Here is an 18099-nt window from a genome sequence, read left to right as displayed (position 1 = left end):
AGTGTTTCAGAAACTGCTGATCTAAAGGGATTTTCACGCACAACCATCTCGCTGCGTTCACATAGAATCGTCCAAAAATTATCCTGCAGCAGTTCTCTGGGGAAAAATGCCTTCTTGATTCCAGAGGTCAGGGGTCAGATGAGAATGGTCAGAGGTGTTTGAGATGATAGAACGTCAACGATAACTTTAATACTACTACTTCTATTACTACTACGACTGTAGTATTACTGTACTATAATAATAATAACTGTAACTATAATAATAATTAAGATAATAATACGGAAAAAAATAAATAAATTAGTCCTTTATCAGTTCCGCAGATGGAAATTCCTTCTCTGCATTTAAGTCCATTCACTACTAGAAGCCTTCCCATTTGCCCATTGTAACTTTCAAAACATAGTACCTAAATATAAAGCACAGAAAAAAGAAAGAAAAAGTAAGTTACATATTCCCTTAAATCGTTAAAAAGCCATCTTCAAAATGTAAAAACAGCAACATACCGTACAGTAATTATAAGAATTTGTTACAACTAGTGTATGCAGAAGACCATCTCTGAAAGTAAAGATAGGCAACAATGACACAAGACCAGGTGCCGCTCCTGCCACTGTTCCTAATAAAGTGGCCAGTGAGTGTGTTATCGCAACACCTCATGGTTGTGCTTTCATGCAAGTTGTTTTAGTGTTCCCTAAAACCAAAGATGTCACACATTTGCAGTCAGTCATGTATATTTGTGGTTGAAGGATTAGGAGGCAGAGCCGGTGCTCGTCATCATCATCCTCAGTGATGCTGATGAGAGAGAGGATGCGAGTCGCCACTTCACCACGCCCCGCCTCCAGTGAGCGAGCAGGGATGATGCGCGCTTGTGATTGTGAGGAGGCTGCAGCCTATCCAGACGCTGCCGACCGGACGAGTGTGGACTCCTCTCCACATTTACATTTACAACATTTACAACTCTGCATTTGTTGCTCTCTGCTCAGCTGCGCCTTGAGTTTAGTTTGAGGGCGTTTGAAAGAAGGAAACCCTCTCTTTAATTGCAGTTTTTCACCATTTCTTCAATGAGTACATTTGGACGTGGTCTCCTTTAAAACTCGTAGTAGTCCATCCATTCTTCCAAATGCCTCGCCTGCCAGTCTCGCTTCGCATGTGGGCATAAGCCGATGGTTTCAGCCCGCGTCCAGGTGGTTTACAGGAAGAGACTGCACGGGGATTTAAAAAAAGAAGAAGCATATTTCTTAAACACCTCTTTGAATTTTGGAAACGTGTCATCGTTTTTTCTCTCCCTTCACAATGGCTGATGCAAATGCAGAATGCAACATCAAGGTGTTGTGTCGATTTCGACCCCTGAACCGATCTGAAATCATCCGCGGAGATAAGTTCATCCCAATATTTCAAGGAGAAGACACTGTCATCTTCGGGGTAAGTTCTTAATTTATTTATTTGTTTTTATTTATTTATTTTTTAATCACATTTCCACGCAGTCCATAATCAATAATGCTGGAGGTTACACTTTTCATTTCTCATTACTAATGCTGACCAGACAAGACTGGAATCTCTTATGATCTAACTAAGTATATATATGTATATATACAGTATATATATATGTATTCTATATCATTCAGGTGTGAGCTGCTGCTAAAGAGGCAGCAAGGCTACTCAAAATCTGTCAATGGGGCTAGTCATCAGCCAGAGAGAGAAAAAAAAGAAAAGCTCAGTATGATGAAGGGGCACTCTTGTCATATAAAAAAACCCATCTCAAATACAAAATCCTGAGTTTTGTAAACCCTGAGCTAAATTAAGACCTTAAAAACTCACCGTTGTCTAAAGAAATGTATCTTGACTCCACCTTCTGGATCCCACACTGTGTTATAACGTGCTCCTCAGTATTCTGGATTTTTGGTGTGATTGATGTGAGATAATCACACAGAATTGATTGAAGCCGGCTGACGGGAGCCTTTAAACGCACCAGTGCGTCCTCAGTGGCTGCAGATCTAACAGGAGTCATAATTGTGCTCTGTGGTTTGTTTCTGTCCACTCAATTGATCTTTGCCTTGTGTCATCGCAAATTGAAAAGCAGCTGATGATTACCGTCACAGTCACTTTGGAGCGGCGGTGAAAATGGACCAAACTATAAAATGTTTATCATGCTGACAGATACATCCTCAAGGCTGGGGGTTAACGTGGTGATTGCAATCCCTTCATCACTGACACTGTAACAGGATTGCTGGCCTGCAGGAGGAACATTAGAAGGCTCTAATGCAAATGCTCTTGTTGCTTAGAGATGTAATGCACATCTGGGCCAAGGCTATAGCACATACATGCATACATACATGTGCAGAACATGCACATGCATACATACATGTGCAGAACATGCACATGTATGTATGAATTTCACACCCCCTGCGTGTATGAACTCTTATTCACACACACAGAGAAAGAGAGACCCACGCCCATTTGGCCTGTCGGGGTTGACTTCACACAGCAGGAAAAACCTCTCTGCTGTCACATACCTGCAGACACACACACACACACACACACATATTGAAATGCAAGACAACATTTCTGTGGTAGATATCCTCACGTGACCGTCTGCTGTAGCAGCAGGACGTCTTCCACAAAGCAGATTGAATTTTCATTCTCACATCACTCTGATGCTCTTTGAGAATGGCAGGTTGGCATTAGACGACTGTTTGAAATCATCCATTCTGGCAGCTGTGTTTACTGTTACTGTTTTTAAAGACTGCATAATCAACACTAAAAGGGTGATTTCTGTAGATTGGGCCATTTTCAGAGACTGTAAATCAGAAAGATTTACACAAAATGTAACAGGATATCTTAGAAGATCCCATTCTTGACATGTGACCTGTTTCATTTCATTGCCATGCACGAAATGAAAGATTCATATCCAGAGAGTTTGAAATGATGGAACTCAAGTGAACTCATATTATCTAGAGGGATTTGTTACGCTGAAAAGGAAACGTTAACACTGCACTTCTGTTGTTTGCGAACAACACTTGTATGGCAGCAGGAGCCTTCAGAATTGATCATGTCATGGAAACAAAAGTGAGCAGTTCTGTGCTTAAACATCCAGGCATGCACTAATCACTCCTCAGTTTCCTCCTGTTTCCGATTAATGCGAACACAAAAGCCTATGTGCACTTGCTTCCCTGTGAATGTAACTACTCTGGAGGAGGCCTGTTGGATGTCGTCTGCTTTTTTTGGTGTGCAAATGTGTTCTGCTTGTTTGTTTTTGCTATTTTGCAACTGTGAAATGCTCTCAGAGGAGGTTGTAAAAAAAAAAATATATATTTATCCCGAGAGCTGAAATGCTGCAGACGCCAGATTGAATTATGATTTAAAATATCAAGCTGATCGGCGAGCAGGCGTGCCACTGCAGCCCTATAGAAACAACTAAGTGCTCACATTCTGACCGGTGATAAAAACAATTTGGCTCTGGGCAGCGCTGATGGCCCCACATTCATCTGCTCCTTCTCCTCCAGGACTTGTTAACTGACAGAGTCAATGATTTGTGTTGCTGACTGATGGGTCGACTGCAGCAGGACAGCATGCAGTGGCAGATTTGGTGAAAGTACAGATAAAGAAATTGTTTTTGGGTGTTCTGAATTGACGACGGAGCGCTGTGTTCCTGTGGCCTCAGCAGATGGAGAAGGTTACAGTTCAACTGGATGTAAAAGACTTGCGTGTAAAATTTGATGATAGAAACTTGGACTTGCATTTGAGTTTGGCATATAAACGTAAATATGAGCTATGTGTTCTGGTAAGCGTCTAATGTCTCCATGCAAAACCGGCTGTTTTAAGTAAATCATTTTTATTTCTGTGGAAGAAAAATGCCATAAAATTGTCACATATTCCACTCAGGGTGACTTCTGCTGACGACAGAGACAGTGACAGTGACAGGGTAATGGCGTGTTGACCTACCTTCGTTATCAGAGTCTGTCGAGCCTTGCAGTCACTTTTCCGACATTTTCATTAGTTCATATTTGACAGGCTAAAACACAGTGTATCAGCCTGGAAACTCTTGCTCCACGTGAAGTTTGCTGCAGCAAAGTGCCTGATTGGATTCAACAGAGCAAAGTTTCATTTCAAATCAAAACTTTTCATTTGTGAAGAGAAGGAATGTCGTCTTTCTTCTGTCAAAGATGAACGTGATTTGGCTTCAAAAACTGCATGAATTCATTTGTAGCAGAGGTGAGTTTGTATCCAACAGACGCAGATGTGTGTTCCAGGAGATTTTCATCACTTAGTTTCCTCTCCACCATCTTCTTTTGGGAAATATTTGTCTCTCTTACTGTGTTCGCCAGCTGTTTCGCAAGCAAGTCTTTCGTAGCAAATGGCAAATGGTTACAGTTGCTTCAGCAATGAGCTCAGTGAAAGAAATAAGAATAAATAAAGAGTGTAATGGCCCGCGATTTTATTTGTTTGTTTAAACGTAATTGAATCAGGAAATCCCTTGGAATCAGAATCTCTTTTTATGAGGTAGACATTTGGCCAAGAGAGCTCAGAACAACAAAACAGAACAAATCAAAAGGACACATTTAACATCGATACACAACAGTGGGCTAAAAAACAGAACGTTTTCTCCATAGAGTGTCAGAGAACATACATTCTGTTAATAATTCTGTTTAATATCTATGGAGTGACTCAAGTTCTTCACTCAGAGATGAACTTGATCACAAATAAATCCATTTGAATCATGGACACTCGGTGACTTAAACTTGAATTTGAATTGCCTGCTGAGGACATTCAGAGTCATGTAGCTTGAGGTTCACTATAAGCTCTCCCATGCGTCATCCTCTTGACATCAGTAGGGGAATCCATCTCTGGAGCAGCAGTGCAGTAGTTGTACAGTGAAATAGCTACAAGCACCAGCAGCACAAACACTGGAGCACAGAGCACAGTCACTCAGTCAACCCTGAACCCAGAAGCAGAGCAATCTGATCATAAATGGAAAAAAACATGCATTTGTGTTGAAATAATACACAAAAAGAAAGGCTCTGCTGCACATCCACAAGTGAGACAGTCAGTTCAGATATTGTCTGACCTGTGGGGCACAAAAATGAATGTCTATTATTATCATCACAACTATTATTATTTGTTTCTCATTCCTTTTTTTTTTTTTTTTTTTTTTGGAATTGACAACTTAGCCACTTGTGGAGCCCTACAACATTCTTGCTGTGACAGTAATAACCACACTCTGTCTGCACTGTGCTCGGGCACGGCCTTTTTGTTTGCTTTGCATTTGAGTGACACAGCTGTCTATAGTATTTTACTGCCTGGGATAATGCAGCATCACAGGGGTCATATTGTCCCTCCTGATCTTCTGGCAGGTGAAAAGGACCGGCGTGATGCATCACACTGTGAATTCTGCAGATAAATAAATGATCATCGCTACTTCCACGGCAGGGAGATATGAAACGATAACCCTTTGTGCTCACGGGCGATGACATATAGATATTATATGCATGTGCCTATGTGGACGGTGCACAGGCAAGGCTATTAAAAATAGATTGCATGCACATATGCATCATACCATGTGGCAGCGTATGATGACAAGGTATGAATTCAGTGTGCGTATGGAATGACTTTCATTCAAACCGGTGCTTGTTTATTGTCACTTATTATTCTTGTGCTGCAGGAGCTTTTAGACTCTCCCTAGTGCTCAAGAGAATAAACAATCTAATTTTTCTCCCCCTTTGTCCAAAATAAATCATTTTATGCTTCATTTTACTGTAGCTCCAAACACTTGTGATTATTTTTAGCCGTGCACGCTTGGGCTGGGTTTAACTTGCCTCCCCATCCATAAACACAACGATTTTAAATGAGTAAAGAACAGACTCTTCCCAGTGTTTCTTAGACTATAGTTCATTGTGTCACCGAAACTGTGGCTCCCTTTTATCGTTGGCCAGTACTTCCCAAGATTAGCGGCAAGTTTTAATGAGGCTGCACTCACAGAGCAGGCCAAGCTGATTTCCTTTTAAACAAAAACATGAAAGCAAAATGAATCTCCTTCATGTTTGTTTGTCAAGATTTCAGTGAATATCTTGTCAAACTTTGTTTATGAGTGACTGTATGCTGATTTTATTTTTATTTTTTTTTTGAAGTTTGGTGGAGCCTTTATAGATAGTGAGGAGCGTTAACATGTTTGCAATGAAATTGGTCCCTCGCCTGATGTTAGCTAAGCCATTTGAAATGTGCAGAATAAAGGACTATTGATCCTCTATTTTCGACACACCATTTATAATTCTATGGATTACCTTTCCCTGGCTGCTGTTTACAAATCCTCTATAGAAACCGCAGGGTGTCAAAGGTTGTTGTATTCATGGCTGTGACATACAGGCAGTTTTGACAAGAATGTCGTGTTAGAATGACTTTTTTTTTTAAAAGCTCTCCTCTTTTCAACGGAAAGCATGTAAATTGAGATTTATTAACCTGAACTTGAGATCACACAGCGTGCCATCATTGCAGAAAATAGCTTTGTAATACTGTAAAAATTAACCCATTATTCATCAGCAGCCACTTAGTTTCTACAATTTATGGCGCATCTGCTGCAACTCTACCGGGGCTGAGAGATCATCCACTATTCTTCACCTATCTCTTTCCTAATTAAGCAGTAGTAAAATAAGAGCTGAACATAGCTGGAGCAAGTAGTTGGCAGTGCATATTGGATGCCACATTAAGTCATCTACCTGTCTTGCACCTTTTGTTATTTATAGTACTGTTGGAGCAGTTTCTCCTTGAGGATACTGTATGTCTTTACACTGTCTGTAAACCAGGCAGAGTTTAAAATGGATGTGCAATGTGCTCTGCTGCCCCGCTACCCTGTGTGCACTTAAATGCTCTAATTCTATCACTGCAGTACACATACCCTATCCAATTAGCCGGTGTAATTGGATTCCTGCGAAGGGTCAAGATCTGCACTTATTCTTCCTGCTGACACCCTCATCTGAGCTCTGCCTCAATGCAAACCTTACTGTATTTCACAGGGAGATTATTTTGCCACTCATTTCCTTGTTACTCAGTAACAGTTTATAAATATGAGATATATTATATATTGTTTTTCATCTCGTTAAAGTCAGCGAAGGCTTAGTATATATTTTAAATGGTGTCAAGATGGGAAAGCTCCCGACTGTCGGGCGTCTGAATATTAGAGGATCAGGTGACTTTGGTGTGGCTAACTTCATGCCAAACAGCCTGTGAGGTGAAAGCATCCACAAAATAATTGATCAGCTTTATTTCAGCTTTAATTTGATGTTTCTTTACCTAAATGAACCCTTAGAACACAGCGCATTTTGGCTGCTTTTTTCCATTACGATGTTTAAACGTACAGTATAAACAGAGGGTATATGAATGTGCAGTTTCTTATATCCTTTTGTCAGCACAACCTATAGGCCATCTGATGAAAAAGAATGTTCATTTTCACCTGTGTATAAAGCAAAAAAATTATCCTCAAAATGTTTAAAATCAGATTGAATTTGTGAAATTTGGAAATACGGTCTAATTTTGTGACTTCTGCACAATTATTTCTACTAAAAAATGTAAAATGAATCATAACTTTGACTCAACAACACATAAGAAGACGAAAAAAAACAATGCATTTTTCAAAGCCTGAATATGTGACCTATAAACACACACCCCCAGGATGTCCATATAAGGCAAATTACAATGGGTGCACCTGCGGCACAGATCCGGGAGTGCTAAGGTTTAAAATCTTTACCAAACCTAAAAGCTACCAGCAATGCATACCAAGAAGGTCAATCTCGTCTGCCGCCACAGTCAACGGGATGAGCTGTCATTTCTCTCAGCCCATCTTCTTTTTTTTTTCCTCTGTGTGCATTTGTGCGAGGGTTAGATAAGCTGCTGTCAGTCTTTCAGTGTACTTGCAGTATGCACGCACGTTTCTTTCCCTTTACAACATAAGTGGTACGTGTGTGACAACCAGGCTTTTAGCTGTAGGGATCATTAATGAAGCATCCTCTCCTCATTAAGCATGGCCCTGCCCAGGATGCTGTTTGATCCTCGCGACTGCCATCGGGCATCTAACCAACCCGCACATGGTCTCGCACGTGTACGCACATGTGTCACAACCCCGAGCTGTTGGTATTGTACTCGCCCGCTTAAGGAAATCTCACGGGGAGCAAAAGAGCATAAACTTGTGTGCTTCCTTTAATTAATCACAGATGAGCTTATGGAATCGACACTTTGACATCAACATATTGACGTTGAATTATTTTGCTGCTTTCCTCCCCTCGCCCTGTGGGATTTCATGCTGCCAAGCACTTCCCCATTACTGTTTTTTTTTATCTAGGTTAATTTAATTTCCCCACATTTTAGGATTTTATTCAAACAACATTACATTAAAGAGAGACTTGGAAATCCTTGGCAAACATATTTCTTCAGGGTTTTTATTCCCTGCTTCTCGCTGTGGCCCAGGATTGGTTCCAATCCAGACTTAGAAAAAAAAAACACTTCAGGCAAAAGCACTATGAGGCTCCTTGGTGGCTCCCAGTCGGTCCACTGATAATAACGACATGTTCATTTTTTCTTCACTCACTCAATCTCTTACCCTTTTTTCTGATTTTCTAATTAAGTCAGCTGTATGGAAAAAAAAACATGTCCTCTTATCTGAATGACCTGCCAGCATCGCTCTGCCATTAGCTGTAGCTGAAAAAGAATCCCCCCCTCCGTGTTGTTGATTTTTACAGTATTTGAAAATAATATTTTTTTCTTGGATTGCTTCATTTGCTACCCAGCTACTCCTCTCACCTCACAGGGTTTAGTATTTGCTGCCAACATTTGTATATGTTGATAGAAATGTGTGCTCTTGTTGCCTTTCGTACCCTTTTATGGTCTGATCTATTATTCATTCTCTGTACTACATGTGCTCATGAACAGGTCTTATTGTGGTGCAATACGCTTTGTCAGCGTTGCTGGTGGATTACTGCATACTCTTTTTTTTTTTTCTTTTCTGGATTACATTTTATTCCTTCCGCAGGCACTTGTGCTTACGAGGATCAGTCACAGTGTCATGACTCAGGATTCAGATTATATTGGCACTGCGGACCAGGATCTCGCAAATCCCTGTTTTAGTTTGGCACAGAGGTGGAGAGGTATCTGCTGCTGTTGCATTATAAGCCTCCTGCTATCATTTCATCATAGCATTACTGTGTATTACTGAATTCAGTTGGCTCGGTTTTATGCACTAATTTAATTGTTGGTAGAGCCATTGGATCAATGGCTCTGGTAGGAGCTGCTCTCTCAAAAAGATTGGGGCACGGATTTGTGTGAAATCATTATTTTCATTTCATAAACAGAACAGTATGTCCCATTTGTGACGAGAGGACCTGCTGATGAAATTATACTTGTGATAAATTGGTGCATTACCACAAGTGTTGATTGGATTTCTTCACACATTCAGCTAAAATAGTACCTAGGCATGATGCGGTAAGGTTCCTGTTTGGGGGAAAAAAAGGGTCTCTTCAGCATTAAAGGGGACATATTATACCCTATTTCCCCCATTAAAATAGTTCCCTGGTGTCCTAATGAACATGTCAGTGACATGCTTTGGTCAAAATACCATAAGGATGAAGAATCATAGTAGTTCAATAACCCTGCTAAACCCGCCCCTTTCAGAACGCTCGGTTTTCGTGCAAGGTCCCTTTATATGCAAATGAGACACAGGCAAACACACGCCCACTTCTTCCAGGGGGTTTCTGATTTGTCCTCTTTACAGCTCTATTCGTCTCCCCCTCCCTCCACTAGCTCTCTGACAATATCAACATGTCAGCGAGAGTGCCGTCACAGGAAGAGACGTCCTACATAAGGATCGAGCCGAACACTGTCCAACTGTAAATCAGTTAAAAACACTTAGGAACAGAAGATCAGCGGTGACACAGAGAGTGCAGCACCGCTGCACAGAGAGTGCAGCACCGCTGATCGCCACCGCTGATCGCCAGCGGCGCGCTGAATAAACTGTATGTTGCTGTATCAGACCGGAGACTGTGCTCCGGAGACCTCACCACCGCTGACCACCTCCGGTGCTCCGGCGAGCTGGCGATCACCGTGTAACGCGCCACCGCTGTATCAGACAGTCTCCGGTCTGATACAGCAACATACAGTTTATTCAGCGCGCCGCTGCCGATCAGCGATCGCCAGCGGCAGTTTAGGCTATCGGTGACACAGAGAGTGTAGCACCGCTGCACAGAGAGTGCAGCACCGCTGATCGTCAGCGGCGAGCTGCATAAACAGCTGCTTTATGTGATTGTATCAGACTGAGTCTGTGCTCCGGTCATGGAGGACGTACTGAACAAATATGTTTAATTAGGACGTGTCAGAATGGTCAGTTATGAGCTCTATGTGATCTTTTCTTAACAATTTGTGTGTTTGTACGTCGGTGAAATACGTCCCCTGACTAAATACGGCAACCGCTGGCCGCAGTCTGATGTGAAGTGGTGCGAACACACGAACACACGATTGCTGACTTTATCCGGCACATTAGCTTCATATATAAAATCCTCTGTAAAACACTGTGCTCCACTGTGCGGCCACCAACAGCACACTTGTCCCGCCACGTTGACATAATACCGCTCTTCCTCCCTCGCCTGCACTCTGGCAGGGACAAGGTGGAGCTAAGGTGGAGCTTGCGAAGTAAACGTACTGGTGGGGCGGTAACATTCGCGGTGAAATGCGCATGCTGACGTCATAAGCGCAGGGAATTCAACATCGAGCGTTTTATCGCCTATACTTACACTAAGCGGAACCACGAAAACATGACTGAGTATTGTTTTTCCACACTTTGGCGACTGGTAGGGCCCCCAGAGTCCCAAATATCAGTATTAAAATGGTTAAAAAGTTGATTTTGCATAATATGTCCCCTTTAAATGGTAAATGTGTTTGGCTTTCCTCCCTGTTGTGCAGGAGCAATAGACAAAGCTGCTGTCAGAAATAACCGTGTATCCCGCGTGAATTAAGTTTGACTGGATTTACTTAAAGCAGATGGCTTTTGGCTGCAAATTTACAAGACCACAGATATTTCCTTTGACATTAAATATTCCTATAAGGATGGCAAACAGATGAGTTCCCTGACTGTCTCCGGTTCTGATCCAAGCTCTTTGCCCCGGGCTAAGGTCGCCGATCCCATTCATATAAGACAACTCTCTTTTTCATGGTGAATATTTATTTTTTGTGGAATAAAATTCTGTAAACCTATAACATAAATAACTAACTGGATGCTTGAAGGCTGTAGGCTGTAGTCAAATGTGACACCACAGGCAAGCACTGGAACAAACTGTCACTTACAGGATGAGGTGTCTTTGTCATGGCTTGTCAAGTGTTTCTGTCCTTCTCTTGCTATGTCCCTCCCCCCATTATTCCCTGTGTCTCTGCAGTGTATACACTTCCAGTCCATTTGGGTATAATTTGCTCTGCTCTTTGCAGCCAGAGGATGTTCAGGCCTCTCCTGGGTGTTTGTGTGTCTGGCTCTTTTTCACTCAGGCAAAACAGGATAAAGCTGGATATTATATTACATTTTTGGCAATGTTATTCGTGGACATGTTTGGTTATCATGGTTAAAGGTCCAGCGTGTAACATTTAGGAGGTTTTGGAGTGAATGTACTACCTATAAATATTTTATTAGAGAAGTGTATACTAACTTCAAAATAACAGTCATGTGGTTTTCATAGCCTGAGAGGAAGTACTTTAGATGAGGGCCTTGCCTTTATGGAGGCCAATGATCCCCAACTTTTTACGTGCACCCATATTTTTAATAGCAGCCAAAAATGGACAAATCCGCCAGAGTGTGCATTTTGTGTTTTGGAACAGAATCTTACTATGCAAATTAAGAAAAACGTCGTCCATTTTTTGGTATGCAGAGGCCACCGTAATTCCCTGAAGCGCCTTGGAATAGAAGGTGTGAGCGGCCGTTTGTTACAATCTGCAGTCTCACTATTGGGTGTCACTAATTATTAATCCATTTCCTACCGCTTTATCCTCCACATGAGGATATATTATTGATTATTGAGTGCCGTTGGAGATGCTTGCAGCTGGATGATGTTTCTATTAGACATAGAAGCACGACTAAAGGTGTTGGCGCAATAGAGCGGTGTAATTTTTCCAGGCACACTTTATTGTTTGGTTTTTCTTCACATTTCTGGGAGCAAATTCAGTCTCCGTCTTTCTCTGTCTTGACTGTCCTGATGTATAACTGTGGTTCTGACATGACATGGACCAAATCTCTCCTCCCTCAGTTCTTCACTCCTCTTTTTTCCTCCACTCTCATCTTCATGAATTATTTCCAACGAGTATTTCACTTTGATGGGGGGTGGTGGATGTGTGTGGATAATTAACTTGGTTCACGAAAATAATTGTGTTAACAATCTAATGTTGTGTGGTGAACTTTTGTTCCCTTTAGTCAGTGATTAAGTGAAATAGCTCTAAGAAAACTGCTTTGATAAGTACAAGTTAGCCAGAAGAGAGAAGAAATACAACCACCTCTGCATCTTGGCATTAAATCTTCACTGCTGTATATCTAAGGCACTGAGAGCTGTTTAGCCCTGGGGGCACTGTGCCAGTTGATTCTGCTTAGTCTTGTCGGTAAAGTGAATTAGGAAATACAGTAATATTTAGTAAGACTGTGTGACTGTAGCTTTTGCACTTGTGAGTGGGTTTCTTTTGAACTAATGATGTTGATATTGAGGACTGGAAGCCTGATTAACTTGACGGATGCAGCAGACATTTGCAGCCTCTAACTTTGCCCGTGTATGAATTTGTGTATATGTGAGGATAGAGAGGAGACTTGATGCATTTGCGGGATAGAATGACAGAGACCACAGCGCACACACACACTCAAACACGCTCAGAGTCTGATAATAGGACCCCTCCTGTTTCTCCTCCTTCTCTGACATCAATTGAGCTCAGACACCATTATCAAACCACTGCAAATGAGCTGAGGAGCAGAAATTGAGCAGCTGACTGTCAGACCGCCAATGTGGTGGGAGAAGGAGGAGCAAATGTATCATCTTCTTATTATCTCATCCAACTCAGCCTCTTACTGTAAGTGGCTGTGCAGCCTTTTGTTGTGGGTCTTCGTCATAGAACTGAAGGCATTGGTCATGGTCACCTCCTCAGACACTTAAATCAAGTAGCTTTTATTTCCCCTGACTTGCGTCTTATGACTCTGTAAATGATACCAGTCAGAAGTGGATTTAGCAGGATAATGATAGTGCTCTGACACCTCACAGGGCTGAAATTAGAAAGACAACAAAGACCAATGTCAGTGTCGGTTTTGCAACCTTCACCATGACAACAATCTTCCCTTGAATGTTGAGATGCCACATTAATTGTTATGAAATTTAACAATTAGTTGAATTAGTTGAATTAGTTTAATTTATTAGGATCCCTGTTGCACTGGGCAACGGCTACTCGTCACATTTATCAGTGCGATACAACTAAAAATATCCATAATGCCATATCAAATCACAAGTTTCTCACTTAAAGTGTCTTGTGAGCATTATGATAAAAAAACAAAAGAAATAAACAAACAAGGAAACAACAAAAGCGTGCAGTAAATTATCAAGACAAGTCATTTCACAAGGTGCTTTGAGTGATAGTCCAGGTTTTTCCAACACTGTGTGTGCACTGGGAACACAGAGCCATCAACGGGTCAAAATGGTCATTTGTCAAATAATTTGATTTACGACCAAATATCCGTTAAACTACCAGTGTTACAATGCTGCTGATGCCTTTGTTTGTTGTAGTACTGTGCATTTAAACATCCTATGAGGTTTGGTGTCGTCATGGCAAGTGATTGGTTCCATACTGACGTGCGGTGACATAAAACTGTACTGTCTGTGAAAGCTGTGTGTATGTGTCTGTGAGACACATGGCAAGCCATCTGGTCAGAGAGGAGAATCTTTGGTCCCCTTTGGTTTGAAACCCTGTCTCCCAGCAGACCCCACCTGAATTCAAAAGCTGCTGCTGCAACTCTTCTTCCTTGAATTTGCATTTTCTTGGCTCCACTCAATTGTCCCTGTTCTCCTGTGCTGTCAATCTCCCTTACATGTCATTATTGGATGTTGATTGTTTTACATTCTCTTGGTCGGCACCTTTTTCTTTTCCTTCTAATGCCGACTACTTGTGCCTTGATCTTTCCACGATCATCACTTCGTGCTGCTGCTCTCTGTCCTTGCTTTGTTCAGCTTGGTCTTGTTTTTCGACGATTATACAACCAACCCCGATGATTAGCACACTTTCTGTTGATTATTGCAGTTTTTAATTCTGCCTCACTCCGTCTGTCTCTTCCCCCTCTCTCTCCCTGCAAAGCTCTCCCTCTTTGTCTGGCAGACAGCAGCAGATCGCAGGCTGGACAGGAAATGTGGGTGTCTGACATCACACACACAAAGCTGAGGGCCATGAACAATGTCTCCATGTACGACATAAGTAGATTATTTTTATATGGACACATGCACGCGTACACACACACACACACACACACACACAATTTTCCTTCCTGCTTCTGCATCAATGTGCATTCCCATAATTGAAAAGACTTGCATTAAATTATGCAAGCGGAACAGACCACTGGTTTCATACCTGACCAGATGCAGATAGAGTTTACAGACGGGATGTCAATTAAATTAATGCTATTATCATTTGTATGCAGCAACAACAACAAATCAGTACATAAATGGTTGAGCCGGCGGCGCTGTTTCCCATCTACCTTACATAACTGACTCGTTTTATTTATTTTCAATGGAGACCACATCACGATGCCACCCCTCCCACTTATTTGGTCTGATTTGCATTCATTTACCATGTAGCATTAACAGGGACTCATTGGGAACAGAGTCAGCCTTAATCAGCGTGATGGCCTACTTGATAGTAGCTGCAGCTGTGATTAGAGCAGTGTTTGGGGGCAACTTGGAAGTAATAAGTTACAAAAGTAATGCGGTGCAGTAATATGTGTGTCACATCCCGCCAGTCGAGCTGAAGTAAAATACCGTAGTGAAAACACCTGTGCTGTTCTCTTTGTGGTTGTCTGCCTCTGCAGAATGAGGCTGACTGTATCATCCAATCACCCAAAAGTGAAAGAATGATGAATGAACAACAGTATAAAACAGTGAGGATGAGCATTTTATGGTCTTTTTTTGTTTCACATTGCTGATTTTGCGAGTAATAAAGCATTGATTAATTTATTAGTCGATTCTCTAGATTACAGATGGTCAAACATTTCAATAAAATGAGTTTATTCCTTTCCCGTATCCTTTATCAGGGATTATCCTGTCAAATCTGTTTGAAAAGGTCTGCAGTTGTCACATTAAGAAACACATAATTCAGTGATTAAAATTAAATAAATGACTAAGCTCATGGATCAGTTTTATTGATCCAGATCACTGAAAGCCTGTCTGTGTTGAACGTGATTTGTGGAAATAAAGTAATATCACATTTTTTAAGTAACTTACCCAACACTGGATTACAGTTCAATGTATTAAGAAGGAGAGAAGAAATATCTACAAAATTGCACCTTTGATCCTGCCAAAATGTCTCCACCCACTGTCACAAACAAATTACATGCATTTTATGCAAAGATAGTGGTAACTGTGGGCAGTCGGTTTTGGAAATGTTCCCACTCAGTGTCTAACTATGGAGGAACAAAACCTGATGAAGAGCTGCAGCACTTATCGGTGCAGAAATTGTGTTTTATTTCCTTTTCTGTATATTACAGTACCGTAGCAAGAGAGACTATTAAAGAGAAGTCACAAGGCTGGACTGATGACTTCTTGATGCATGTGACTTGACATTTTTAAACGCTGTAGTACAGCATCTTATAGTGTGGCCAGCTTAAAAACAAGACAAGAAATGGATATGAAATAAAATCCATTAATAAATTAAAAAATAAAAGTCAGTTTAAATCATGTTTACTCCCCGATATGTCAAAATGCTGAATGTTAATTGGTCAAAGTCATTTAAAACCAAAATCTGATTATCAGTATAAGTTTAACATTGTTTTTATGCCACACTGGTTGAGCTTTCAAAGGGACTTTGTGGGCATGAGGCTCCCTCCATCAAACATCAAACCAAGCACAACAGCACCCACTGCAAACTCATAGCCTTCACTCTCTGTATTCTCTCCACGAGACAGAAAGTCTACAGACAGAAGCTGTCAATCTTACTGTTGTTTGCTTTAAAATGACAGCCAATTTCATAATTATATATATATTATAACTGTATTGTCCTCCTCTTGCCTTCACTTTCTTTTTTGACTCCCTGAAACAGGCTTGTGGGTTTTTTGTCATTTCAGTCTGCTGCACATAGCCTGTCATTGAATTAAGAGGGTACTCACAAAACCTTTGTTGCTGTGTGTGTTAACTAAAGCCCCTTTCCTTTCAGCTTGGGGTTCCAGATAACTTTTAACTTTGAAATTGAAGAGTAAAATACTGTATAGTCTCCAGGTTACAGCAAAGAGGTAAACATGGGTTCTATCTAAATGAGAAAAGAGGCTCCAGGCCTCTGTACGCTATTCATGACTATAAATTTGCTGACAATCCAAACAAACAAATCTTTTTTTGTGGGGCAACGTTGGAAGCTCTTGTGCACCAGTGGACGGATGAATGCAAACTCTTAAATTGAATGTGACGTGGAAAAACTGCATCACAATAGGTGTGGCTTTTGGCTTTAAGAGGGAAACATTTACATTTTGAATTATTATACAAATCATCCATCCTTGAAAGTGTGGAGCAGAGCCTATTATTCATACCACTGACAAAGTGTGTGTGCGTTGGGATTTTGTGTCTCGCATGTTGTTAACTGTGTCGTTTCAAATAAAAGGCAGAGAAGCAGCACGGCCCATATGTAATACTTTGAGGTGAAAGAGATTAGTGGTGTGTTAGTCAGTGTTATCCAAGGCTGCCAGTCACTGTTTAGAGCTAATGTGTTACAGTATATGCATTTTTATGTAATGGACAGACTACAGTATAATTTTCTTTATGCTTATATAACACTAAAAGGCTGCTACTCAGTTGTTGAGTGGCAGCTTTTCTTGCCTTTTCTCATTATTGAATGTTTTAAGTCCTGAATTTCTTCTATTTTCTTTAATTCCCCTGAAGGATAAGCAATGTTTATTTTATCATCACAATTAAAGCACTAGTCATGGATCTTTTTTTGTCCTTGTATAGGGGCAGGGATAGACCAAGACTCATGGAAAAATGTATGGATTGAATGCCCTGCTCATGTAACACGACACTCCCACTAACACTCACTATACAACCCTCACAAAAGTGCAGGACAGAACGGTGTCTGCAATGCAAATCCTGTCCATTACACCCCACGTTCTAATAAAAAATGAAATCCTGTTCCACAATAGGTTGAGATAATACAAATTATACACATTAAATGATTCAGTAGAGTGTGACGAGTGTTAATTGGTTTAAGCTAAAGAGAAAAACAAAAGTGCATTTATTCATGTCAAAAACTGTACATGGCACATACACACACACATACACACTTACTGCATCAACTGTAAAATCTGTTGACTTTCTAAATATGTCCATCTGTGTGATTGACTCAACATCCTGGGTGACTGGCTTTTCTGCAAAAATGATTCTAGATTGATAATGAATTGGCTAAGTGGCGCTCCAAACCTGTTGAATTAGCACGCCTGTTGGCAGTTGGCAGTGTGATTTGTCTGCTGGGTGGTAGACGTGTTTGTTTCCTTACTGATGAACAGGCTGGTTTTCTGGTCGACTGCCTTGTGGACTGACAACAAACGACCTGCTTTAGTCATGAATGCAGACACAATTTTTGTTCCTTTTCCATCTTGTGTGTTTTTTCTCACATGCAGACATTGCTTTCAGGTCACGGTCTCAGCCTTTTCACTCCTCTGCTCTGCTTCTCCAATCCATTATCACTCTTCACTCCATCACTCTGAGTCTTCGAATCTTCCCTCTAATGGCTTCACCCAAGATGTGATCTCCCTCCCTTTCTCTCTCTCTATTTTTCGGGGTCACCCAGTCTTTTGCCCAAGGTTTTCATGCTGCACTGCACTCATTCAAAACAGTCAGTGTCTTTCAATAGCACAGAATATATACT

At 41.1% G+C, this 18099-nt stretch overlaps 1 protein-coding gene across 2 annotated transcripts in view; it reads left to right on the top strand.

The window, feature by feature from the left end:
- Positions 1–859: 859 nt before the first annotated feature.
- The window catches only part of kif5ab (kinesin family member 5A, b), a 55352-nt gene continuing 38112 nt past the window's right edge, over positions 860–18099 (top strand). For both annotated transcript variants that reach the window (XM_058630787.1, XM_058630786.1), the window contains exon 1: positions 860–1416. In XM_058630787.1, the coding sequence (XP_058486770.1) occupies positions 1288–1416 (129 nt within the window). In that variant the 5' untranslated portion in view covers positions 860–1287. The remainder of the gene's footprint in view (positions 1417–18099) is intronic.

Source organism: Solea solea, chromosome 6 (assembly GCF_958295425.1).
Source record: "Solea solea chromosome 6, fSolSol10.1, whole genome shotgun sequence".
Lineage (NCBI taxonomy): Eukaryota > Metazoa > Chordata > Actinopteri > Pleuronectiformes > Soleidae > Solea > Solea solea.
Note: the sequence above shows the minus strand (reverse complement) of the source record. Positions and strands in the feature narration are given on the sequence as shown.